This window comes from Gambusia affinis, linkage group LG02 (genome assembly GCF_019740435.1).
Source record: "Gambusia affinis linkage group LG02, SWU_Gaff_1.0, whole genome shotgun sequence".
NCBI lineage: Eukaryota > Metazoa > Chordata > Actinopteri > Cyprinodontiformes > Poeciliidae > Gambusia > Gambusia affinis.
The window spans coordinates 11708614-11736560 of NC_057869.1; the positions used below are offsets into that span (position 1 = coordinate 11708614).

Below are 27947 nucleotides of genomic sequence, written 5' to 3' on the forward strand. Positions count from 1 at the left end.
TGTGTCTGTGCTAATCTTAGGAGTTTTTCTCATAAGTTCTTATGCAAAATCTTTTAATATCTACAACAAGCTTTTTAAAGTAAAAAGCATCAAACCATGCAACTTTTCTATTTCCCATGGTTGCTGATCCTAATCTGGACTCTACAATCATTTAAACTTAAAGGTAACAATTGTGCTCTTAATTCTATAGTGCCAAATTACATCAATGTGAAAGGATGTTCAATATTATTTAAGCTCCAATATTAAAAGTTAATAGTTTCATTAATACTTTCTGGCAAAAGCAATCATAATCTGGATCTGGCCCAAATTGAAAATGAGTTTGACACCCCTGATATACTTTTATATAATCTGATATATACAAAATTCAGGAATAAAATATTTCTCAGAAATTCAGAAATAAACAAAATTCCAACATTTATTCATAAAAATATAACAATTTGTATTAAACAACAAAAATATATCGACTAAAATCATAATTTGTTGTACAGCTGCATGTGTTTTACTGATTATTAGTTTAACTTGAGTCTTTATTATTTCATCCAGTTCCTGTTCATTCTCTTTCCTGGTTCAGTAGCTGATGAGAGTAGACGGCGTCCTCGTAGTGGTATTTTCCGGTTAGAGCCAAGATGGAGTCATAGCATCTCAACCTGCTGAGAACCTTCAGCTCTTCGACCACAGCAGACCTGCAGCAGACAGAGTTTGAAGACGTTGATACAGTCAGGAAGGATCTCCATCAGCCTACAGAGGGATTATTGTTTTGTAAATACACCGGATGCGTCCGCAACTCAACAGCAGCAAGAGCAGGGCCCGCATTTTAACCGCTTATTGGTTACCATGGTTACCCGCATTTATCTCGCTGCTAGCTATTAGCTAGCATGTTGTCAGCGGACTACAACTGTTTATCACAGCGTGATCAAATACGCTATGCTACTAAATTGACAGTGAATGAGATGCGTCTTAATGACCCATAAGCTGCAGGTGAGTTGATAAATGACGAGAAAATACGCCCCAAATGTCGGATGCTACTTGCTAGCAACACTAAAGCAATTTGCTTGCGGTAACGGGAGGCAGTGCGACGTGCAGAATCGATGTGCCTTCAATCGGCAGATGCCGCAAAGCTACGCATGGGAGTTGGGCCAGACGAAGAGGAATGACCTACGCTGGCTGCCAGATGTAAATTATTTTATTAGCCTCTTTGTAAATATTTAAAATAATGTATTCTCGACTGCGTTCTGAAGACGACATGCGAAGTAAGCGGCTGCTGACGCAACGTGACATCGACCGATAATCTAATGGTGCTTTATTACCTGTTGGTGGGATTTTCAGGCGGCTGCTGTTTGCAGAGGCTGTGAACTTTCTGAACAATGGTGTTCCTGAAATTTTGCAGCTGAGGCAAACAGACGCTTTCTCCTTCAAACCAAGAGTCAGGCAGACATTCTGCAATCTGGAGCCAAAGAAAAGGTTACAAACAGAACCCAGGATAAACTCTGTGTTTAGATATATTTAAATACCTTTCTGTGTGCAGAAACAACTCTGCTTGACAGTGTCTCACTAGACAAGGTGATCATCAGGTATCGGTTCAGAAGTTTGTCCAACATTAGTTCTTTCAAAATGGACTCAGGAAGCAGCAGATCCCATTTCCCCATATTCCCCAGCAGCTAATAGAAACATAATATAATCCAGATTAGCTTTAAAAAACAGCCTGTAAACATTTAAAGGCAACAACATTTAAATCTGAGACATCTTTTAGGGAATTAGTTACTTTTACAGCCATCCAGAACTGTTCATCTCTGAAGCGACGCTGTGGGGACAATCTGTCCTCCAGCAGCCTGGAAGGAAAAACAAATGGACCATTAATGTGACTGAGATGATGATGCACAAAATAATATAAAATTATCCTTTAGAGACAAGGAATTTAATCCAATCAGTGAATGATCAATGACTCTAGTATACTGACTTTTTTGGATACAAGGGGATAAAGACGTCTTCATCTACACAGCTTCTGAGCCTATGAACCACTGCTTCAATAAATCCCTGCAAGAAACAGAAAATACACAGAAAATACAGTTTATCTGATGTATGTTTCATAGGCTACATTAGCACTGCAGGTGAATAAGACCCAAATCTTCTTTTTTGCCTATATGTGACCAATATCTGACCATTTCACTGCAGTTTCAACATCCCAATTTCTTTTATCAACCAAAAATATCCAATCTGTGCCACTTCCATATGTGGTACTAATTCAGATACACGTCCAATAGTTTTCAAAGCTTCTGCATTCCGATTAGTCATGTTGCATTTTATCTATCTTCTATGTCATTAATTTGAGACGTGCATCATATTTCTGCACCATAAAAAGCTAGAGGCGATAAATCAGCATGTAAACAATGGATGAAAATTATAATTATGAACTTATAAACAAAGTCTGCTCCACTAAAGCAGATCAACAATAGACCACCGGTGTTTCTGACTACAAATCCAAACAGACTTCTTTACAAAAGCTGCGGTCAATGCTCCACAATTTTCTTTTTATTAGCTTTCTTCATTTTGATATGATCTTGTCTGGTCTAATTGCTAAATAAACTTTAAACTGATGCATAAACGACTCCAAACACCATGACTTCCACAAACAATGTGCTGCTATGTTCCGTCAACGTTCCTCTGCGAATGCGGGTCGCAGAAGTCTCACTGCAGTCTGATTTAATTAGTATTATGAATGACAATGCACACACACACACACACACACACACACACACACAAAAAAAAAAGAATTTCAGCAACAACAAAAAAAACTTTGGAATTAAGCATCAAAACCTAAACATAATAAATCTAACGTTAGTTGGCTTCACCTTCACAAGTTTACTCTGCTCGCCTTCAAAGATGGAGTAATCCTCCCTCAGCCTGTGGCAGACAGCGGACAGGCAGGTAGATTGTTGGTTGGAAAAAGGATCCCACACCAACTCCACATGACCTGCGCAGAAAAACACAAATTATTTATTCACTTGCCCTGACAGACAAAACGTACAGAAACAGAAAACTCTGCTGGTAAAGGTAGCAGCCGTACAATCTCACACTGCAGCACAGTGAAGCCGTGGTAGCAGCACTGTCGCCTTCAAGCTTAAATCCAACATTTAAATCCCAGCTTGGAGTATTTTCTACATTCTGTCACATTTTCTGACATAAAAAAATGATCTTTTTTCTTGCCACAGCCATCAGATTTTTTCAATTCTGTACAAAATAAGCTACTTTAGAATTAGAAATACAAACATTGCTTGTTAATGTGAAATCTAACGACTCCACAAGTTTGTAGTCTCCTAAAACTTAAGAGCTTCTTTAAAAACGTAAGTCAAGCAGACCCATTTTAATTGTATTTAAACAAAAATATTACTGTTTTGTTTTGAGTAATGTGCAAAAAAACCCAACATAATGTAGCTTCAAAGTAGCTCACTGGTGCTACATCTCATAATTTAATCTTTGATAATTAGCTACATATAGAGGTGAATATGTGCTGATGGATATATGAGTGTAGAGAAGGGAGGATGGGAAAGTTGTTTTTCTTTCTATTTGTGCTTTTTTGTATGTATTTTTTTTATTTTTCTTCACTTTTATCTTTTCCCTGATATTGAAATTATCTTTATACAGTGAGCTGAAACAGGTTATACTTTGGTCTGTGTTCCTGCTGCACATATGTTTTTTATATTTTAATTTACAATTAGAATAAGGCCATGCATCTAAAAAAATTAATAAAAAAAAGAAGCATAATACAACTTTTGAAGAATTGTGTTTGTGAAAAGCAGGAAAGAAAAACAAAGTTTCCTTTGGTTCCCTAAATTCTCTGAGCAAAGGTTTTTATGGATTCTTCACTTAAACTAGTTACTGTGATTTGATTATGCACACTCGGTGGAAACTATGAAATTAATCAAATCAATTAATGACTCCTGAAAGCCTGGCTCTTACTTCTTTTAGTTACTGACCGTTATGGATACTACCTGAGACAGGAAACATGAAGTGAAAATAAAAAAAATAAAAAAAACTACGGACAAAATGGTCAGCAATAGACAAAACAAGTAAAGACTACAGCTCCATCAATTCACCTTGACAGGATCTAAAAAGTTAACATTGTTGGTAAAATGTTGTAGTGTGTGTGATATTTACTGGTTATTTTGGGTAGAAGAGTCTTTTCCATGACGTTAGAGAGCGTCTGTCTGTCTGTGTGCTCCAGCTCCTCGTGGCCGTGTCCGTGACAAAATGTCTCCACTGCTGTGAACCAGGGGAGGTTTTCAAATTCTCCACCAACGTCCTGCAACACGAACACAGAAATGATCAACACCTCGACGTGTTTGGCCAAGCCCGATCGTTTCTAATCTCTGCTCTCACTTTTAACGGGTTCCACGTCAGCAGCTGATGCCTAACGATGGGGTTGAGCAGCTTGGGCAGACACAGAGAAATGTAGGCGTTGTGGTAGGAGTCAGAGTACGACCTCCTCCATTCTTCAAATCGAGACAGAATCTTTTTAACGTCGCAGAAGTCGTCTTGGACGTCAGCAAACACCGCCTGAGCTCTCGACTGGATATCAGCTGAAAAGGAAGCATAGAAGGCACAAAGTGAGACAATCCATCAAGAAGAAAACAAAAAAATAAGCACCTACAGTAAACCTTTAGCAAATAGATTTGTCTTTCACATATTCTCTCCTGAAGCTGCTCCTCCTCTTCTGCAGAAAGCTTGTCATCTTCAGGTAAATGAAAATCTTCTAGATTACTGGCCACCTCACTGCAGGTTATACACACACAGAAGAATTAAAAGGACTATGGTTTTTTTGTAGAAAAAAAGTTTAAACAGGAAAGTAATTTTAAATTTCACTAACCACTGAACATCAGAGCTGCCAGTCTGTTCCTCTGTGTTATCTTCAAGAGACAAGGAGTTAGTTTAAATGTTTCATCACTTCCTGGATGTATGGTTGTATTGCACAGAGCAACCACTTACAGCTGAGCTGCTGCAGGCGGTCAGCCTCCTCTTTTATACTCTTTCGCCTCTGAGCCAACAGCGCCTCCATGTGGTCAGACAACAGTGTGTGCATTTCCAGCTCCAAGGCATTGATTTCAACAATCTAAAGACAAGAAATTAGTGATAAAACCTTAAGCCGATTAAAAATAAAGACTATTAAAGGTGTCCCATCATGCTTCTTTGAACAGGTTAGAATAGATATACGGACGATACAAAATATGTTTAGAACATTTTTTGCATAAAATCATTCTTGGATAATGTGATTTTATTCTGGTCAGTTCTGAAAAGAGCTCACAACGGACAGAATGAGCTGTTTTAGGGCCTCTGTTACTTTAAATCCAAATAAGCAGCTCCCAACTCAACATTTTTACTCGCATGTGAAAATGGCTGCAAACAGATGCACAATTACACAACTGTACAGCTTTGAAAAGTGGAGCCTCCTGCTCAACCAACAGGAATGCAGCAAGTGGTTTATGAATGGTGAGTCAACAACAAAACACTCGTCTTTTCCACCAGCCATTTCACAGAACATACAGCAGAAAAAAAAACAGCTAACCAAACATGTTGGAATTCTGCTTGGGTTGCTAGGTAACGGGCTAGGATTCGCTGGGCTTGCTAGGTGATGGACAGCAAGCCCAGCTTTATTATCAACAAGCAGGGAGGTTTTGCTCATTAAGCAAAAAGGATTAAGTTATTGCCAAAAGTATTTTTTTTCCCTTTTCAGAAGCAGCAACTCAAATGGAAGCATAAAAATATCCAAAATGTGATTTTTACATATTAGACCCCCTTTAAATATCACTAATCAAGCTTTATACTCAGTCAAGCAGCTTTTCACAAAGTCTTCTTTGTAAGTGACACATATTATTTTCATAATTGTTTCAAATAATGTTGATTTCCAGATCATAACGTGGTGAAGTCAGACCTTCTCCTGCAGACATTCGACCAGGTTGTGGACGTAGAGGATCATGGTTCGGTAAAACCTGAGCTGAGCCTCAGAGGAACTTTCCTCCAGCAGCTCTAATGAACTCTGGGCGTTCTCGGCGTCGCCTGCCATCCTCCTCAGCTCCGCCTGCCGCGCTCTGTACACCTCCTTCAGGGAGTCCAGTCTAGAGACCAAACACAATCAGGGGGGGAAATGGTCTTATATTCAATGAAACAAAAACACAATCACACCTTGAAAATAATGCATCAGTCTGGAATAAAGAACGTCACAGGGAATGGAAACTTGAATGTCTGTATTTGAGAAATCCATTTTTATTTTCAGTAAATTTATGGAAGTTTGTGTTACTTCTAAGGTATCTACAGGCTTCAACAGTATTCCCTCACAGCTATAAAATATTTCCAGCTCTGAAAAACAGAGAAAGAAAAAGAGAACTGCTAGAAAATGTAGAAAACTTTTTGCGGTAAATGTATGTTTGGCTTATTTAATTGAGTCACATTTTTTTCATTATTTATTTGTTACTGTGTTTGTAATGTTGGTTGTTTTATTAAAACTTGTCTCTCTTGTAAATGAGATCTTGGATCCCAATGAGAACCTGTATAAATAAAGGTCAAATAAATTAATATCATTACTAAAATGATGTTATTAAAAGCACATTTAGCTTATATTGCAATTTTGAATTTTTGTGTTTTAACTATGGATCTTTTTACTAATCTGATTATAACAACTGATTTTAAAGATAATTAAACACCTGGTTGTTATTTAGATAAATGTTGCTACATTCCAACTTCAGTTCAGAAAAGCATCCATTAGTTTACTTTAACTAGTCAGATACAAACTGTAGATTCGAACAGTGATTCTGCTAGTTGCAGCTACACCAAGGTTTGAAGTGAAAATACATTAAACACGTGTTTTATGTATCACTGATTATGTCTGAATCATTGCGGTTGTGGATTGTTATGATGTGATGTAAGTACAAGCATTGTAAGTGAGAGGAAAACTAACTTTTTAGTGATCCTTTTCTTCACCGTTGAGACAGAAACGAGAGGAAGAGTCTTTGGGATCTTAGCCCCTGTTAGTCTCTTTTTGTGTCCTCCTCTGTCCGGCCTGCTGCTGCTGCTGTAGCTGCTGGACTCGCTGCCAGACGGACTCTGAGAAGGAAAAAAAAAAGAAAAAAGAGACTTTCTGTAAAAAAAAATAATAATAAATTCTTTTCCAATTAATAGTCAAACTTGACAATAGGAAAATGATTAGAGGGACAAAGAGCATGAGGAGATCACAGAGGAAAATAAAACAGAAACAGACATGAATAAAGAGCAGAAAATGAAGATGAATGGGAAGAAACTATTCTTTTATTATTTTCACCTGTTGTCCTGGTCGTCTGTTGACTCCCTTTCCAATCTGTGTCTGCTCCCAAAGTTCCTGCTCCTCCTCATCAGTTCCTGACAGACTTTCATCACTTCCTCCTTTATTATTACACCAAAAATATAAAAGAAACAACAGTGCATCTTTTTTTTTTTTCCACTGTGAGCTTCAGTTTTATTTACTGAAGCTCACAGTATCTCTGGTTGCTCTCTCTCACGGTGTCACCTCGTCTTTACCTAGTTTCTCTGCAATCCTCTCCCTGATGCTCTTCATTCGGGGGGCGAACTCGATTCTTTTCTCATGGTCGTCTGGCTCATCATCGTCGTCATTTTCAACTCTGTCCTCTTCATCGTCGCGGCTGTAGTGGTCGGGGGTGCTGCCAGCGGAGCTCCGGCCATCTCGACCCAACGGTATGAACCCCTTCTGGGCTCGTGCCGCGCGCCGCTGCCTCCTGGCCGCGTGTATCTCCTCTGCTTTAGGGATAACGGCTGAGTAGCCAGAAAGTTAGACAGACTTTGAACACGCTTTCTCTATCACAACTGCCTTTAATGAATACATTCAATAAACATGAAGACATACTTGGTTTGGCAGCAGAGCAGCTGGAGTCAGAGTTGGAGCTACTTGCAGATGATCTAGCAAAACCTCCATCACCGTCATTGTCACCATCGTTACTGCTGACATCATCGTCGTCATCATCATCATCATCATCGTTATTATTCTCATCATCACTATGCTGAGAATATGGTGAAGCCTCACTGCTGTCTCCATGACTGGGAGAAACAGATGGTGGAGCATCTGCACCCCCAGAAGCTGGAAGACATGCAGTGCAGAAGAAATTTGATCAACATACAACGATGATTAATCAGATAAATTGGCACATTCAGCAGATATTATTATTAGAGTATTAGAAATATATTAAAAGAAGCAAATGAACAAAGAATTCAATTTACTTTTTAAATAAGATAAGTATTTTAAAATGCAACATTTGTTCTACAGAATTTGAACCAGGTGAAGCTAAAACTATACCACTTGAGTAGTTCACAGACAAAGTTTTTTCTTTATATTTTCACCTCATAAGCAAATTGTATACATTTTAAAAAGATAAATATCGACCTGGACTTAATTTAAGTTCACATACATTTAGAGAAAGGAGGAATCAGAAAATGGAGAACATTTTGGTGATTTTACCTTTGCTGCGGCTCGTCTTGGTGGGTGGAGCCTCCTTCTTCCTGGCTTGAAACACCACAGCTTTATCAGAGGACCTCTTTAGTTTAAAAGTTGACTCTTCTGCTACAAGAAGAAATGAAAAGTTTTTAGATTAATTTTGAGCATTATGCATGTACCTTTTAGCTCTAATCCAACTTTAAGATAATTGGTCTGCAACCTTTATAATCCTAAAATTAATCCTGTATAATCCTGTTCATTTGCCTCCAGTATAGCGAATTAATACTTGTTTAGAATAGCAAATGTATTTATTTATTTATGGTATTTATTTTTTATAAAAGGCTACTTTGGAAAATTTGTCATTTCAAAGATTCACCTTTTAGTTCTGTTTTTGGGTTTCAGAATAAAGATGATTGATAGCTATCTTTCTGCGGATGCTAATGAAAAGGAAAAAAGCACATAATTTCCAACTTAATTACAAAATAAAATAGATCTTAAAACAATATCACTGTATTTTTAGTCATTATGTTATGGAAAATAAATAACACAAGGACAAACTGTTTAAACGAGCTGGTGTTAAAATTTGTATTTAGAAACATTATTTGATTCTTTATCGTTTAAAGCCAGAGTTATTAAGAGCCATTGTGGATCATCCAAAGAGGCACTTATGGCTCCGGAGCCGCAGGTTGAAGACCCCCTGTTCTAAATCAGACGACTATTTCAGTCAAATAAATAGTCAATACATGTACTTTTGTCACGAAAGACCCAAATAAAATACAACGTGAAAAGTAAAAAAAAAAAAAAAGTATGAATATTTCAACGGACAGAAAATATCGATTTTTCTGTCCGTCAATGACAGAAAATACTTATTTCTTCACTTTAGCGCATTAATTTAGCTACCTTCTTTGTCGTCTGTAAAACTAAGGATGGAGCTTTTCGTCGTCTTTGTCCCATCTTTATCATCTCTGTCCTCCGTCGCTTCCAGCGTCCCTGCCGCGGCTTCTCCATCATTGCTGTCCGCCTGCGGAGGTGTCGCTTCCCGCTTGGAGCTGCAGGAGATGCCGCGGCTCTGCGCCGCTTTGGAAGGCTTGTTTATCACCGACGGAGCCTCTTCGGGTTCATCTCCTTCTCCGCCGTTCTTCTGTTGGTCCTCATCCTCGCTGGAGGTCTGTTTTCTCTGGCGAAAGTTCCTCCGTGGCTTCTTGTTGAACATTTCTGTCTACACAAGGGCCTGTCATACGTTACTTCTGACGTTTGCGGTAAAATGTCGCAAAGCAGCAGCTTACTTCTGACGTTTGCGGTAAAATGTCGCAAAGCAGCAGCAATGCACCATGGGTAATGTAGTAAACAAGTGTATATTGTAGAAAACAAGCGTAAGATAGCTACATTTCAAAGGAAATTTATCATATAGTTTATAAAAGTTTCTCATAACTATTCCAGGTGTGGAAAATGTGTCATAAAAAAGTTAATTTGGGGCCTCAAATATCAGTAAAGACCTAGTTTTGACGGTAGATGTTGGTGATGCAGTGGTAACGCCAAATCAAATAGATTTTTTTTCTTTAGTTTTAACATTAATTCAATTGCTTATGAATGATATAGGACCACTATATTTTTGTGCTTCCAAGTTGCCAGGCAGGGGACACAGCGGCACTCCAAAAGAAGGGCTAAGTGGGGCCATGACTCCCACTTGAAAAATGTTGACCAATAGTCGCCACCAATAGTGGCAGGGTTTCGGGGCAGATATCTTGTTATGTTCTTCAATCAAGAAATAAATGTACAACCCAATGAATGAATGAATGAATGAATGAATGAATGAATGAATGAATGAATGCATCTATCTATCTATCTATCTATCTATCTATCTGTCTGTCTGTCTGTCTGTCTGTCTGTCTGTCTGTCTGTCTGTCTGTCTGTCTGTCTGTCTATCTATCTATCTATCTATCTATCTATCTATCTATCTATCTATCTATCTATCTATCTATCTATCTATCTATCTGATTTATTTAATGCTTGTTTCTTTTTTTTTTAAGTTGTGTCGTCCCCCCCTAAAAAATTAAAACTTGCTGCCCCTTTAAAAATTGCCTGTGGCCGCCACTGAATGGGCAGTTTTCCTCTTTAAAACTAGAGATAAAATCAGTAAATTCCTCCTTTAACGTGAAGAAACGACAGTCCTTTCTGTTCTGCTGTGTCCTTTGTCTCTCTATGTCCCGTCCTCTCCTCTGTGTGTCCGTCTGTGGAGCTGGTATCCCTCCCTTTCTCTCCGTCTCCTCCCACCGCGGTCGGTCAGACGTTAACTGAGCCCCGCTGCCTCCGGTGAACACTCGTCGTCGTCAGCCATGTTGTTGGTGTGACACACGGAGCTGTCAGCAACAGGTTCCCAGAGTTTACCAGCGTGGGTAAAACTCACCAGCCTCGACTCTCCGTGGACAGTAAACTTGACAGCGTGTTCGAGAAAGCATCCAGAAGTGTTGAGGGATAATTTTGAGGCGGCTCGGAAGTTGGTGTTTTCTCTGGATTGACCGTGTGAGAGAAAGGTACGCGAGCGAAACTGATTCTCTAAGCACGACTGTAACTTTGATGTTAGCGCTGTAAAGAAACAAAACGGTGACTTTTAACTTTTAATTATACTTTAAACTATAAATAGTCCCGGTATGTTTGCTTGTGTCGTAACTTTTGATTCCAGGAAATGTGTTGAAAAAAATGATGTTTGTAGGGAGTGATGCATCTCCTCTCTGTGGATTCCCAAACTGGCTGGAGCTGTAGTTCGGTTAGCTAGCTAAGTTCTGTTCTCATTAGCTTGATATGTTCCTGAACCTTTACAGGTTCGGTGTGAATGGGTTCTTCTATAAGATCGGGCCTCTTGCCGGAAAGTTTGCAAAGGCAGATTTGCCGGAAAGTCTCTTAAATTCCTCTCGGTTGAAACTAGTCAAACAGGTTGCAAGTCTCAGTGAGTGGTGACAAGTGATCAGGGAATGTAACTCTATCAGTTCATCAACAGACACATAGAGGCTGGCGGATTGTCTGCAGACAGGAGAGATCTGTAGAGAGTGACTGTGCAGGTTTGGCTTTGATATTCAGCCTTTCAAAAGAGTTTAAAACAGCCTTTTAATTTCAGTTTAAAAAATACTTTATGTATTAAACCATCTTCAGAGAGTTGCTATGGATGGTGATGCTGTGGGCATTAAGCATCTCTGGTAGCAGTCAGTCTAGAAGCAATTTGAAGAGGCCTCTGACCAAAGACTGTTTCTGTCTCGTTTCTAGCTGTGTTTCCATTACAAATGTGTGCATATCTTTTTCTATATTCTGCTAATGACAACAAAACAACAACAAAAAAAAACACAACTTTGCAATTGCAGTGTTTCCATTAAATAAGAAATTAAATTAAAATCACATGTGAATAAGCTGGTTCATGCTATAAGTTGTTACAAATCATGGCGGCGACGGATGTAAACAATTACATAATACATAAGGGTGCACCGATTTATCAGCCGGCCGTTTTCTTTAATTTTGGGAGATGGGAGATTGGCTATTACTTGCAGGTGAAGCCAATCTTATCTATTTCAGCAAAGGTCTTAAAATCAACCGGTGTCCTCTTCTGCTCTCCAGTTAGAGAGGTTTGACTGGCAGGCCGGTCCTCCAGGTCACGTTTGCAGTTAACAATAGTCACCATACTGTTGCCAACTCAGCGATTTTCTTCCTATATTCAGAAACATTTCATACTAAAAAAATTGGTATCACCCAAAATCTGAATCGGCAGGTCAGGCCTTTATAAAATTGGTAATTACTGATTCACCAGAAAACTGCAGTTGGTGCACTCCTAATGATATGCATTCATAATTCAACCATGGCGCTAAAGCTCATCATCTATCAACCACCATCCTCCTTCTACTTCCTGTTGTCGTCTTCATCCTTTTCGGACCGTTGATCATGTGACTTGGTTTATCCGAAAGAAGTGCTTAGATACCTCTGTGAAACCACCTCAGCCTAGAGCAAGAACTTTTTATTCAAAAACATGATTTTTATTCTACAACTGTCGTGTTTCCATTAAGCAAATTAATTTTATTCATGCAATTTGTGCACTTTTAAGGTTAATGGAATCACAGCTTCTTTCATACTTTGCAAACAGCTCAATTTCTGGCAGCAGAGATGATATTTCACAGTAACATTTCCTGGATGACTCCATGAGTTGGCAAGCACTGCTGATCCACCTCATTTGGTTTTGCCATTCCTCTTGAAATCTCTGTTGGACCGAAAGCCAGAGAGAGAGAGATGTTGGGATTAATATCATAATAATATCAGATAAAAGTAATACAAAGTTGTTTTTGGATATAGCTGCATGATATTAGGTCAACATTTAATTGGGATGTTATTGTTTGCTATTGTGATGGTATTAGTTGGGTTTAATAAAACTGTTTCTTAATAATTTCTTTATTTTCCATCACAGCTATGTGAGTTTTAGCTGTATAGTTAATAAAACCTCCTTCTGTCGAAACATCTGCGTTGTGTTTAACTGAAGTAGAGAAGCTGTGTCAGCGCTGTTGTTGTGGGTAGAGAAATCTTATTGGTGAATATCTGTTATCAGCCTTTGTAGCAATATTAGTATTGAATGTAGATATTGGCTCAAAGGGTATCAGAAAAAGAGAATGTCTTGCCTTGAAAGAAGCGTGGATTCAACTAGAGTTTTTTTTTAAACAACAAATGATAGTTTTATTCTAAAATTAAGAGAGAAATTCTTCTCAATATTTGCAGGAATCTGAACCTTAGTTAGTCTGATTAAGCATGAACACAGCTGGGGGGGTTTTCTATATAGGTACTTGAAGACATTAGTTGATTTTTAAATTTTTTTAAACCAAACTCTGCTCATCTTCCGGTAAATCTTTGTTTCAACATCCGACTTTGTTTTTCTGCTGGTGTTTTTATTGTGGTTAGAGTGTTTTTGTTATACGAGACCACAATCAGAGAGACTGATTATAGCAGATAGATCAAACTGCAATGTGTTGCTATGTTTGCACTTGTACTCATTATATAGCAATAATCTACAAGTTTACAATCTCATAAACATAAGGTTTTGGAAATGCAAAACAAACACTGAAAGACATAATGAGTGATTTAAAATACACAAATAAACCGAATCTGAAATATAGTTTAACCCAGAATAACCAGTTAAAACATGAAAAACTGGAAAAAAATATTCCATCCAAAATAAGTCATGTTGACTATAAAGAGAGAGGCTGGATAATTTTCATTTGAACAAGTTATAAACGGGTCACAAATTAAAGATGTACCAATCTATCAGCTTCGACTCTGAATCTGTTTTTATTCTTGACTGGCTGTTTGGTCCAAATACACATTATTCCTACTCAATAAACTTTTGATATGTCAAAAATAAAAAAATCCCTCTATTTACATATTAAAAGTAAATGTAGGGTATTTCTTGATTTTCTTTGTTGGATTTAAAACTCTTTTTATATAACCTGTAGTAATTGCAGTGTTGATGATTGTTGTCCATATCGGTCTCAATATTCAATCAACAGCTTTCACGTGACAATGCTCAGGTATCATCTTTATGGGATAAATCCACTAAAAAACTAGATATTTAACATTTTCCTCATATTTTTTCAAAATTTTTGCTAGATTTGTAATAGTTGGTGAGATTCTCAGAAACGTATTTTTCAGAAACTTTAAAGTTTTGTTGCCACAATAAAAGCACCTAAGATAACGCTGATCGAGCATTGCAATATGTCCACAGAATGGCTGGAAAACCAGTTCAAAATACAATTTTTCCCAGCGCTTCCTTCAGTTTATGTGCAAATAAGGGTGTGTCAAAGCAGGGAAGGGCAAGCCTTGCCTCTTAAAAAAACAGAATCCAGCAGAACAAACAGTGAAGCTAATCCAATCTTTTAAATCTCGATTCAAGCCTAGCAAACACCACAGCTGAATTTCTGTCTAATGGGGAGAAATATTATGTTTTATGGTGAATTTTTGTCTCTGAAATGCATGAAAAGATAAATGAGTTGCTGTCAGAAGGATAAGTCATCAAGCAGAAATAGTGTTGTGGTTTACGCTGCTGTCATTATTATGAGGTCAGTGTGAGAGGCGGCTGAACTTCAATTTTTATTTTTTTTTATTTCAGAACAATAGCCAGTCAGACAGCAATTGTTTCTGAGAAAATATTAATTAAGAGGCAGTAGAGCACAAATTTTATTTGCTCAAGTTATTAGATTTGGTTAGAGAAAAAGAAAAAAAAAATGCTGTAATTTTTTATTTTTTCTACTTTTCTGGATCAAATCTCAAGGAGAAAAAGCTAATTAAGCAAATAGGGGAGATAACAGGAAAAGCTACATGTTCAGCACTGCTGCTGTTGAAGCAGATGAGGTCAGAGGTCAGAGATATTTATCCAACACTTCTTTGTTGTGTGTATATACTGAGTTAAAGACAGAAACGTCCCTGTCCGAAGCAGAACCGATGCAGCAGAGGTTTAACCATGAAACCAGATCAAAAGTAGAGACGGAGACCACACTCTCAGGAAGTGGGGTGTTTATTTTACTGCCGCTGCGCAAGTTCACCGAGAAGCTTCCTGTGACTTTTGGAAAAAATTACTTTAAACTTTTCAGTGAATTAAAGGAAATATGCAAACGCTTATTAATAATGTCTAACTTCAGCTAACAATGGCGTTTGCTGAGTATTGCTGTGTTATTAGTTAGTTTCTGTATAATAATGTTTAATTTAGAGGGGATATGAAAATAAAAGATGGACTGACCCGGCTTTTCTTGGTCAGTTTCCAAAAATCTTTATTCTGATTTTTGACTAATATCTACTTTTTCTTTTTAAAGACTAGTGCAGGGGCATCAAATTTTCATTTTGGGCCATATCAAAAATCTAAGTGTACTTAAAGCGCCGGTTGTGCCGGAATGTATTGATAAAACCAATTAAACTAATTGGAACTGCTATGTATTAAATATCAATAAATAGCTGTTCCTCCAGGATTCTGTGACTTTTTTTTTTTTTTTATCAAAATTAAAGATTTTGTGGTACCAATTTAGAAATGTTTAGGATTTTTTTACAATATTTGCATTAATGTGTGATGTTAAATACGACATTTTATTGTTTGTATCAATTATGAACTATAAAATCAAGGAACGCTGAGGCAGTAATCACTTAAGTTCAATGTTTTTGTCCAATTCTTTGGAAAATTTACAGTAAAATTAGTAAAATTAAGTTTTATAATTTAGCCTATCGTGTTTTAGGCAGGTGATTATTTATGTTGCGCACCATGAGTTTCTTCCACCTATGTGTTTCTGAAGAAAATTTTCAAGTTCAGACTGGGGGGATTTTATTTGATTATAATGTCAGGGTTTTTATTGTTTTTCGGGGACTCGGAAGCGCTCTACACTTAAATGCTTCACCACCTCTCCATGTCTGTACAAGAGCCATTTCAAAAGTGACGCGTTAGGAGTCAACATGATACGTATTTCTATTTATGTGCCAAACCATGACAGCAGTAATGGAACTACTGAAACCGGTTCTGGTTTACGTTTGATCAGCGGGGATACACAGAGATTACAAAATAGGCAAGCAATGTTAATGTGAGTGAGAGTTTGGTGACAAAACTCTCACTCAGTATGGTGTGTTCAGCAGCCACACTGCGGATTTGCAGTGGCCAGTCGCTACATGCTACTGTGTACCGATTAGTTTAAGAGTCTCAGATATGAAAAGGGTTTAGCACATTTGACATTTGTTTGTTTTTACATATTTATGGGAGTATATACTTTTAATATTCCCACTCTTTACCCACTGACATAATCCTACATTTACTACATGTGTAATCCAGACGTATGACAATAAAGGTGTTTGAAAACAAACATGGATCTGGTGCAGAGACACACATTTTATCAGTGTAAACAAGAATTTAGTCCATTCAGATGTATTCAACTGCAGCCCTGTGCAATTTCTGCTTTTGGTAATTTTACATAATTTCTTTAGTAATCCGCATCAGGATGGGTTGCACTACTCTGCTTCATTGCTTCACTATTTGGTAGCCGTCAGCTGATAAACATTTTCTTCAGTGCTGTTTGTTTTTAGTGTAATTAGAAAGAAAGCACTGCATCACTGCTGGTGTACAGAGAAAGTTGGTTTTCATGGAAAGTGGAGTTCCAGTAGCTGACCATTGCCCTGATTCCATCTGACTTTATCGTAATGCAAATAGTGACTCATTCAGCAGATCAAGACCTCAGTGTAGACTCAGAGGAAAAGCGTCGGATGGTCTCTGAAAGTATTTGCATGAGGTTTGCCAAGCTGCGTCTGCTCCTGAAGTCAGCTCTTCTGTAGGTCAGGAAGACACAAAACCTCAAAGCAGACAGTTTTAGTGATTCATTAAAAATCCTACAGTGTAATATTCTCATCAGCTCATCAATCTCACAGCTTAAGACTGATCACTCCAAATACTAAAACCTCAGAGCTCTGTTTACTTCAGCTCTGGCGAGACAGAAAATGCTCCAGACTCATACTTGATGGATACTTGCTCTTGCATTCTGTTTTATGCTATGTGTATTTGAACATATTGATTATAAAGCAGTAAAAAGCATCTTAGTTGCCCTGACCATCTTGCTGATTTAATAGATCTGCCCACACACTGACTCATGCTACCTGATGTCAGAGACTTTTCAACTGTAGGATGCTTCATTTGGTTGGAGAAAATTCAAAACTTGTTAATTTTATTGTAGTTATGATTAAATCTGGTGTCAAATAGTGGAGAAGAGCACACTGGTTGTTGTGTAATATTATCCGTTTACTGCAAGGTCCTTATTGCAAAGTCATCAGGGTTTCCCGTGGTGTATTATAATCCTGGTGGGCTGCCAGGCTTTACTTACTCCCCCACCAGGCTAAGCATCGTTTGTTTTTTATTTAAGGTTTCTTTTCATTTCCATTTTATTAAGACTTTATAGTTGGGATTTAGGTATTGTGAATAATATCTTCCAATAACACTAGTGATATTTTAAAATTTTCTGTCACCTTTAAACAAGGTTTTTACTTAAAACCACGGCAGGCCACTAAATGATTGGCCTAGCCTGCTTTCCACCGGGCTTAGCAAGTTTTATGAAGGAAACCCTGGTCATCCTGATTTAGTTTGTATTTAGGCCTGTCACGATAAGCAATAAATCAATTAATCAGATGGTAAATTAAAACAATCTCAATAATTTCCATTTGTATGATTTACTGTTTTTCTCTTTCTCCCAAAAGGTGGATGATAAGTCTTCAGTCTAGTGCTTTAGTCTCAACTAAGCCTATTTTTGAAGGACACGTATGTTTACAGAGACTTCATAATTATTAGTTTTTTTGTTTTTGTTCTTTTGTTTTATTTGTCTTGGATATTTAAAATGTCTTCCCAGTGCCTGCATTAAATGTTCTTCAGAATTTAAAGTGTTGTAGTGAAATTTAAGGATGTTTTCTTGCATTATTATGATGTCATTACCATTATATTACCGTACTTCAAAATAGTTTGAAAACAATATTATCGTTTATCGCAATAACTTCTGGGACAATTTATAATTTGTTATTGTGACAGGCCTGGTTGTATCTAATGGAAAGAATTGATGAAATTACGTCTGCGTATCAGAAACATTTTGCTAACATAGTTGACATTTTCTGTAATTGTTGGCAGTAATGTTGGAGCACCTCAAGGCTCTACATTTGACCCTCTGATTTTTTTTATTTAATTTTTTTATTTTTAGCAGTTTTTTATTGGCTTTCTTGAAGTTTGTGTCCTGAAGAATGTTTTTTTTTCAAGGTGTATAAATGGAGTTGCTGATATTCAAGAATCAGAAAGAAGACCTGATTTAGGAGTAACAATGAATATGTAGCTTGCTTTAGGAGCAATTTAGCTGCAAAGCTTTATAGATGCACATGAATGTCATAATTATTTTACATCTGAATTACTGCATCGCCCAAATGACGTAATCTTTCCATCTTGTCGTCATATCCTTCATCGGCCAGGTTTGCAGTTTACCTGACACTGATTGATGCACATTGTCCCATTTTACATAAAATAATAAAATGAATGACTTTTCAGGGAGTTTCAGTTCTGCTTGTCTGCTGCACAGCTTGCTGCTCATTAACGAACTGGCTGCAGTTTTCCATTGGTGCCAGACTGCCAGTTGTCCACTTTATGAGCTCTGTATTGATTCAGTAGTTTTATAGTTGGGATGCATACAGTTACAACCTCTTACCTCCTTTCACACACCACACGAGCGTCATATCTGTCAGTCAAACACATATTGTGGGAATAAACTGTGTTGTATTTATTTTACAAATGGAGTAAACCTTGAGTGGAAACCTTTGCGCTGGAGGTTTTTGTAGCAGGCAGCCAAATTGTCACCACAGGCACAGAGTTATTGATTTATTTATTTTTTTCTGTTTAGAACTTCATTTTAGGGTTGAATGACCAAATTAGGTTAAAGTTTGGTTCAGGTCACGGCTGGATGCTCAACTTTAATTGCTTGCCCAGTTACTCCCTTTTTTATTTTCTTTGTTTATGTATAATTCTTATTTTCCTCATAGGTATTAGTATGTTTTTGTTTTCTTGTTTTTTGCCAACGTTTTCCTACAAATCGGCTCAGATGTTAAACTTTCGAAACAAATTTTTCTCCTTTCTTAATATTTGTTGCCAAGCAACACACTCCATAGTTCAGAGTGATGTCATCAAGCCCAAGGTCCACCATTTTGTTTTTCATGCATGCTTTTCTGCAGGGGTGTCAAACTCCAGTTCTCAAGGGCCGGTGTCCTGCAACTTTTAGATGTGCCTCTTCTGCACCACACCTGAATTGAATAATTACGTCATTAAGGCTCTGGAGAACTGATCTACATAAGAAGGAGGTAATTAAGCCATTTCATTCCTGTGTTTTGTACCTGTGGCACATCTAAAAACTGCAGGACAGCGGCCCTCGAGGACTGGAGTTTGACACCTGTGCTTTACAGCATCAATTTATTTATTAAGTTTCATAATATAAGGGTTGATTGATTACTTATTGCTATTGGCTAAAACTTACTGGAATAAACTCCTGAAAAATTGTAAAACATCTGAGACACTGAGTTCCTTTAAATCTAGACCAGGGGTTTTCAACCTGTGGCTCCTTGAATGATCCACAACGGCTCTTTATAACTCTGACTTAAATAATAAAGAATCAACTAATGTTTCTAAGTATAAATTTTAATACCAAATTCTGTTTCAATCAGTTTCTCATATATTAAGTGGATTTTCTATGACAGAATGACACTAAAAATACCAGTTATATTATTTAATTTCTACTTTATTTTCTAATTAAGTTGGAAATAATGTGCTTTTTTATTTCATTAAGTTATCAACCTTACTATATTTATAAATCTTTATTCTTAAACTCAGAAACAGAACTAAAATGTGAACCTTTTAAAGTTACATTTTTTTTCCAAAGTAGCCTTTTATCAAAATAATTCAAGTATGTGGTTCTGAACAAGTTTTAATTTGGTGCACTGAAGGGTAATATGGCTCTTAGGATTGTAAACAGACCAATGATCTAGACTAAAAGCCCACCTGTTTAGTTACCTTTGAACCATAATCAATAAAACTACTAAACATTTTGATATCTAATGATGGCACTTAGCAAAATGTAATGCTTCAGTAGTTGACTGTGTTCTCTGATTTAGTATTTTAGTGATTTTATGATATGAAGGAATCACTTTGAACTGCCTTGTTGCTGAAATGTGCTTTACAAATAAACTTGATGACCTGATAATTGTTCATTAACCTTTTTGTGAAATAAGTATCATCGTCACGTCTACCACTACCATTTTTTGTACTGAGAAATTCAGATGAACCTTTCAGCCATGAAATTAAAGAAGTAAAAAGTGAAAATACAGGCTGAATGGACAAAAGAATAAAGTTAAGAATGGAAGGAAAGTTTATTGGTCTCAATGAGAGGAGGATCGACTGTGGAGACGGATAAGACACAGATGGCAGGCGGCGGCCCGGTCCCTCCTCGCTGTTTTCTGCCCTTATGAGAGTAACAACCAGACCACAGGCTTAACTTTCACCCTTATTATGTTTCCTCTAATTAGCAAATAACTCGTGCAGCAGTAGAGTGCTAAAATCATTTATCGGTTTGTAATATCTGCTTCCCTCCTGTGCTTAAATATTTATACATCTCTTTCAATATCGCTTTTCTTGTCTGGGAGCATCAACTCTTTGGACTGATGAGGAATGAGGACATGTTTACCACTGTTTGGTATCGGACAGGAAGCTGAGCTGTGCAGAAAGTTTTCTTTGTATTATTTGAGGTCTGAATGCGCTGCATCTTTTTTCTTATTTTGACCATTTCTCAGTGTCTGTAAATAAAATCAAAATTTTTGCTTGGAATTTCAGAGACAAGTTGCTAGTAGTTCATAGAATAAAAGAACAATGTTCATTTTATTCAAACCTATAATTATAAGGAGTAAAATCAGAGCACTGATCATTTTAGGTGGCCTATTAATTTTTCCAGAGTTGTATATTATTATTATTATTATTATTATTATTTCTTGCATTTTGGTTGTGAAGCATTTCTCTCTGTGTGGAGAAAAGTGAAGCATCTGAAGGGTTTGGGTCTCTGCCAGTGCAGGAGAAGCCTGTTTACGAGCGCTGAGTGATCAGAATCGCTCTGTGTGCAGCTCCTGACCCGCCCTCGGTCCCGGCGCTGCTGGGGCAGCTGCAGCTCACTGATGGACAGTGACTTTGTGCTTTTCAGATGGCCGTGAGCAGTAGCTGAGGACGCCACTGGGAGTTCCCCCCCTTGCAAATATGAATGGTAAGACCTCTGTAGTGTGTGTGTGTGTGTGTGTGTGTGTGTGTGTATGTGAGAGAGGGAGGCGTAAATGAGCAAGTGTGTTGGTTTGCAAAGAAACATTGTTCTGTAGTTGTGCTGAGGCCAACACACTGTCAGCTCTTTTATTTTTCAGCTCTACTTTAAGTGTTTTTTTCTTGATGGCATATTTAAGTTTGAAGTTAAGTTTAAGTTTAGTGCTTGTTTTCCTACTAAAGCACAGAGTCTTGTTTAGCCGACCTTGATTCTGTAAATAATAATTAAAGGTATCGGCTTGTGAGTACTTCATTATCAGTTTGTCAATAAACCAGTACATTCTCATCTCCTCACTACTGCTGATGTCGGCTTTTGTGTTCCTCCTTATCTGTGCTCCCATGGGAACACCGTCTGCTACTTTCCCTTCGTTCTTTTCTGTTTTGTTTTTCTTTTTTTCCACTTATTTCTTATCTCTTTTTCTTTCATCTGTTTTTTTCTTGTTTTCCTTTTTCCCCCTTTTTTCTTTTTTTTTCTTTCTTCCTATTTTGTTTTTCTTTTTTCTCTTTTTTTTCTTGTTTTCTTTTCTTTCTCTCCTTTATTCCCTTTTCCCCTTTTTCATTTTTCCTATTTGTTTTTTCATTTTTCTTTTCCTTTTTTCTTCTTTTTTTAAACTCAAATAACTTAACTTTTCAACACTATTCTGATTTATTATGATGCTCCTGTTTTATCAGATTTGTCAGCCATGGTTGATTATTTGAAACTTATTCAATGTAAATTTGTGACGCCTCTAACTGTGTGTGACTGCAGGTGGTTCTGCTGTTTGGGCGATCTCTCCAGAGGAGAGGGACAAACATGACCAGAAGTTTGACACTCTCTCCCCGTCGATGGGATTCATCTCAGGTTCACACATTAAGACACTCTGATGCCTGATGTCCATCATTGTTTCGCCCAGTTTAAAATGTTTTTATTGTTGTTTCTTGTAGGAGAACAAGCCAGAAAGTTCTTCCTCCAGTCAGGACTCCCTCCCTCTGTTCTGGCTGAGATTTGGTACAGAACATAAATATTAGCATCCACTGGCAGAATTGTGTAATACATTGTGATCATGAGGCATGGTTGTTTTTACGTTATGGCGTGTTTTTGTCTCTCAGGGCTTTGGCCGACTTGAATCGGGATGGGAAGATGGACAGGTTGGAGTTTTCCATCGCTATGAAGCTCATTAAGCTCAAACTTCAGGGCACACAGCTTCCATCAACGCTGCCGATCATCATGAAGCAGCCTCCAGTGTCGGCTCCCGCCTCAGCCATGCCCAACCCGGCCTACGGTACGGCGTCGCTATGGATGATTTAACGTTTAAAATACATTTCTTAAGTTTAAAAGGTTGTTTTGGAAATCAAGGAGGGCTCAAATGACTAATTGTAGTAACTGTGACGCGTCTATTATTGAAATAATCGTCAACTAATTGTTAATCAACACCCTCAGAGCAATAATTAAGATGGAACAGAACAAAAATATCATAGATTTTGTATTTAAGAAAAAATAAAACCTTCCTTGTGATAAATATGTTTTACTCAGAATTCATCTACTGGGAATTTCAGCTTCACCTGGTTCAAATTCTGTAAAAAAAATAAATTATTTAGCACCTTCTCATATTTAATTATTAATTAGTCAATTAAAAGATAATCAATAAATCAACTATACAATCAGCCATACACTGTATTGGTAAGTCAAGCAGGAAGAACTGAACTTTTCAAATGTTAGAAGTATTTCTTTTTTCTATAAAAGTTTAATCATTCACTAAATGTTACTGTTACTTCATTTTTGACTATAAAATGTTTAATTTCTTGTTTTAAAAAAATAGATCAATTTTTTTTGTCTTTGTACTTAAAAACTAAAAATTTATAAATTTTACTGAATTTCTAAATATATTTAAGTACTTAAATAAATAAAAAAAAACAAATTTTCTTTTTTTACACCATCATCTTAATAATCAATAGAACAATCATTTTTTAAAGGTTTTGTTGGCCTTTATTTAAAAGAAGGTGGACAGGAAAGAGGGTAATGAGAGAGGGGGAAGACAGGCGGCAAATGTCGCCTGGCCCGGAGTCGAACCTGCGACCACCACCACGAGGATTATGGCCTCAATATACGAGTCGTGCTTTGCCCCTCCCCCACCTCAGAAGGGTTATCAGTTTCAGCCCTCACACCAAGTGTTTGACTTGTTGGACGTAAACGTTTGATGGTTTGCTGCAGGTCTTGGTTCTGTGCCCATGATGAGGGGATCAAACTTCGCCATGTTGACCCCTCTCTCCATGGCGTCCCCTGGACTCTCACCTTTGACACCAATGACCGGCCTCAGCCCGATGGTTCCCACGTCAGCAGGGATGAACCCACTAATCGCCTCCACCGCCACCAGGCCTCTGATGCCCACGGTGGGGAACGCAGGGCTGCCCAACGGCACCATGGGAATGTTCCAGCCGATGCTTACTGGAGGTTTGAACACCGGTGTGTGATTTGTTGCTACATTAACCACTGTTTCTTTCGTTGTGCATTTATGAAGAAATGAAGGCTTTGTTTTTGTTTTGCTTGGTTTGGTGGTGATAATGTTTGGTATTACAGTTCACACACCTGATAGATTTAAGTAAGGGGAGCTGCAGATTATCAAAGAGTTGGAGCTGAAAACCAAAGATAAAACATCAGAGGAAACCTGCTGCTCAAGGGCTCAGATGCTGTAACGCCAATAATTAACGTTTTATTGATTATTAAGAAAGATATAGATAATTTCTTTTCAACTTAACAATTTTACTACACTGTTTGAATTATCTAGAGAAAAGTAGAAAAGCTGGCATTTTAATACCAGTTTCCAAGTGTTTGAATTTAATTAAAAACCTAAGAAATGTGGATAATGAATAAATGTATGTTCTGTAGGCTTGCCTCTTGGTGGAACTTCCTATGCCTCTCCGGGTGGACTCTCCTCTTCTCTGATGGATCTGGGATTTGGAAGGTAGAACACACAGAAACCTAAACGTAGAGCTGATACGTTGTTTGTTTTCAGTTTCTTATGGTGTGTAAATCTTTCAGCTCTGCCTCCTCTCCCATGGCTGCTGTTCCCAGTGACTGGGCTGTGCCGCATGCCTCCAGACTGAAGTACAAGCAGCACTTCAACATCTTGGATACACAGATGGTTGGATACCTTACAGGTGGGTTGTGTTTTTCATCGTCGTTAAAAAATATGGTGCCGTTATGCTGCGTTCACACTGAAAGTGTTTCGTACGTCAAAAACGCAACCGACACTTCAGGTTTGACGCACTTTGAAGTCAGACTCTTGACATTTTTCTCTAGATGTCAGACGTGTCAAAACCGCTCTAGGTGGCGTTGAGAGGAGACTCCTTGTTCCTCAAACTCTTCCACCGTCATGCATATTTCATCTAAATAAATACTTTTATTTAACGTTTAATGTTCTTGCTGGACATTCCTACTTCCTTACTGATCCTCTTCCAAGTCAGGTCCTTTCTATTCCTGTCTCTGTAGTAACAGTTCGATTGGTCGCAGATTACAGGACGAGGGCAAACGGCGGCAATTAGTTTGTCTTACAAACTTTTATCATGTAGGAAATTGCAAAACTACAAGCAGTGGAAGTTCCAATTTTCCATCTCCAGTGTTGGACACATCGGATGTGAGAAACACTCTCTTGAAGCACCGGACACTCAAAATGCGTTTGGTGTGAAACAGGGTTTCTCTCGGTGTATCATAAGCCTGGTGGGCCGTCAGGCTTTGCTTGTGTCCCCACCAGGCTTAACATAGTTAATTTATCTTAGGATTTTTTTTTAATTATTGCCTGTTTTTAAAACTTCATCGTTGATGTTTAAGTATTAATCTTCCAGTCTTCCAAAAATGCATAACTATCAAGTGATGTTTTCAAATTTCCTGTCAACTTTAAACATTTTTTAACTCAAAAACATGGCGGCCAGCTGGATGGCTGAATCCTGGTGTGAACGTAGCATTAGAAAACTGTAGTTTTGGATCTCCTTGAAGAGTGATCACTGGTGATTTTATCACAGGAAGTTGTGGCTGTACTTAGGGGTGTGTTTCAACACAGGGCAGATTTCTCAACTTGTGATTGAGAAATCTCCCAACCATTAAAGACATATCTTTAAATGTCTTTCTTTAAATGTTTTTAAAGAGACATTTCTTGTTTCTGCTGGACTGATTTGGATAGTTCAAATCCACATTTGTATTATCCAAATTTGAATTTGGATTTGCTGACATTTAATTCGCTGAGCAAATTAAATATCTTTAATTCTTTAAAGACTTTTACAGAAATGTCTTCCTTTAAAGACATTTCTTTAAAGATTTTTAATGGAATGTCTTCCTTTAAAGACATTTCTTTAAAGACTTTTAATGGAATGTCTTCCTTTAAAGACATTTCTTTAAAAGAAAGACATTTCTTTAAAAGAAAGACATTTCTTTAAATGTCTTTATTTAAAGGTCTCACCAAACCTGTTTCTATAAAAAGCAAGTGGTTTATTGAAATGACAAAAGTACATGTAAACACATTCTCACTCTATTCCTCCAGCCACATTTACATATGTTTTCCAGATCAATGCAGTCAGACACGTAAAGCAAGTTACATAAGTGGCTTTTTTTTTTTTGCATTGCTCCACCCAAGCTGTTGCATTCATTTACTGTTTTTATTTCTTTTATCTGACAGAAACATCTGAGATGTGACTTAGTTAAAACAGAGACTTACTGCTCTGATGCATACCTATCTGTGCTGCACAAACCACCATGACATTTTTCATTCATGTTTCCAGGTCAACAGGTGAGAAACGCCATGGCAACTACGATGCTGACACAGACGCAGCTGGCCTCCATCTGGTGAGAACATTTGTCTCCAGTCAAAGAGAAACATGATCTCTGTTTCATTCATATCCAGTCTCTGCAAAATGATCCATGCAGCTTAAACTGTGTCACACTTTTCATGTTAAAATCACAAATTTCAATGTATTTTATGAAACTACACCAAGTAGTTCATAATTGTGAAGTGGAATAAAAATTATACAAGGCTTGCTTAAGAGCGCCCTTTACTCTAATACCCCTAAAACAATCCAGGCCAAACATTTTTCCTCAGTTTAGTAAACAGAGTCCATCAGGGTGTAAATTAATATCAGTATAAATATTTAGATTCTGGGAAAACCTCTGAGAATGTTTGTGACCAAAGTATCATGAGAACAGCAGAAGGTTGTGGAAAGTTTAAAACCCTGAATATGATAAATCCACAGATTAAATGATAAATAGCAGACAAAAACGGGAAGAAAATACAATTTTTACTGAAAATAAAAGATTAGATGAGAATAAAAATAAAACTATTATCTAACATCCAAATTAATGAACACCAGAAAAATATTAGAAAAGAAAGTATTTAAAAATACTCAAATAAAATTGAAAATGTTGAATGATTCCAGCAGTTTCTCCATAAAAAGCCTGTTTCAATCAGAGATCATAATACTTGAAAATCTTTTCTCCGGATGTTTTTCTTCTCAACTTGGTGGATTGATTATAGACCATATATAATAACTATATAAATCTAAAGCAAATCACAATAATTCTTTGGTCTAATGCAATTTACACTTTTTAAACTTCCAAAAGTCCACAACCATTTATTGGAAATAGGACATTAAATGTTCCTTAGTTTTGACATGTTGCTTTGAGTTTTTCATGCATGTTTGAGAAATCTTTTAATCTCCATGGCAACCATTCAGCTGTTCAAAATGCCTGGGTGGACCAAGCCCCGCCTTCAAGACGCAGCTCCTCCTCAGAGTTGCAGTCTACAAGCTTCTGCCTCACAGAGCATCATTCCCCTGTGATTCCTCCACTCAGCTCCTTCAGACTAGCCAGCAACAATTAGCCAACAGCTGGTGCAACTGTAACAATATACGATCTACGTATATTCCTAAAATCACTGTTAAAGGGTAAATAGAATAGCCATAATGCAACAATCTTGGAAAGATCGGGAGTTTCTTAAAGAGACATGGGCCCAATTTTAAGACATTAAATTACCAAGTAGAATTTGTATTTTATTGTAAGTTATAATTAATATTAACAGCATTTTTACAGCAATTGAAGGTCACTTCATTGTGCTACGAAATGATACTCTAGCTGGAAAATGCATAATATTCTTTTTACAATTTTGTGAAAACTTTAATTACTGATTTGTTACGACTGCAGGACTTTGTCTGATGTGAATAAGGATGGAAATCTGAATGCGGAGGAGTTTGTTCTGGCTATGCATCTTGTTGACATGGCAAAGAGCGGACAACCGCTGCCACTCACCCTGCCGACCGAGTTGGTACCGCCCTCACAGAGGTATGACGACAGTGTCTGGAAACGGTTTAGAAAACATGGGAACATTCTTGAAATAACTTTGGCACAACACTGACTCTAGTTGCCAATTTAAAGATGTTTTGTAGTCATTTATTTTTAATCTGCGTTACAGGAGTGCAATGAATGGCTCCAGCTCTAACCTCTATTCGGCGATGATTGACGACCTCAATGCAGAACTGCCACAGAAACCCAAAACTAACAGTCAGTACTCCCACAACTTCTAGTTTTAAATTATTTCACATTCAATAGCATCTTTTTTTTTAGCATCATTAGCAAGATTGACGATG

At 37.4% G+C, this 27947-nt stretch overlaps 2 protein-coding genes across 2 annotated transcripts in view; one reads left to right on the forward strand and one right to left on the reverse strand.

The window, feature by feature from the left end:
- Positions 1–389: 389 nt before the first annotated feature.
- On the reverse strand, positions 390–9739 carry gcfc2 (GC-rich sequence DNA-binding factor 2). Its single transcript, XM_044097752.1, has 18 exons — positions 9374–9739; positions 8498–8599; positions 7889–8119; positions 7546–7797; positions 7310–7410; positions 6950–7095; positions 5927–6110; positions 4984–5107; positions 4865–4904; positions 4682–4770; positions 4378–4577; positions 4156–4300; positions 2850–2971; positions 1958–2034; positions 1763–1829; positions 1512–1658; positions 1308–1444; positions 390–683 (listed from the first exon to the last, which is right to left on the reverse strand). Exons 1-18 carry the CDS (start codon positions 9684–9686, stop codon positions 551–553), a joined length of 2610 nt encoding a protein of 869 aa, XP_043953687.1. The 5' UTR covers positions 9687–9739; the 3' UTR covers positions 390–550.
- An 886-nt stretch (positions 9740–10625) lies between these two features.
- itsn2b (intersectin 2b) overlaps positions 10626–27947 on the forward strand; it is a 43990-nt gene continuing 26668 nt past the window's right edge. The window contains exons 1-11 of the mRNA XM_044139488.1: positions 10626–11007; positions 21229–21288; positions 22087–22179; positions 22263–22326; positions 22428–22600; positions 23530–23781; positions 24205–24280; positions 24358–24476; positions 26091–26154; positions 27505–27642; positions 27773–27861. Of these exons, the coding sequence (XP_043995423.1) occupies positions 21282–21288; positions 22087–22179; positions 22263–22326; positions 22428–22600; positions 23530–23781; positions 24205–24280; positions 24358–24476; positions 26091–26154; positions 27505–27642; positions 27773–27861 (1075 nt within the window). The 5' untranslated portion in view covers positions 10626–11007; positions 21229–21281. The remainder of the gene's footprint in view (positions 11008–21228; positions 21289–22086; positions 22180–22262; positions 22327–22427; positions 22601–23529; positions 23782–24204; positions 24281–24357; positions 24477–26090; positions 26155–27504; positions 27643–27772; positions 27862–27947) is intronic.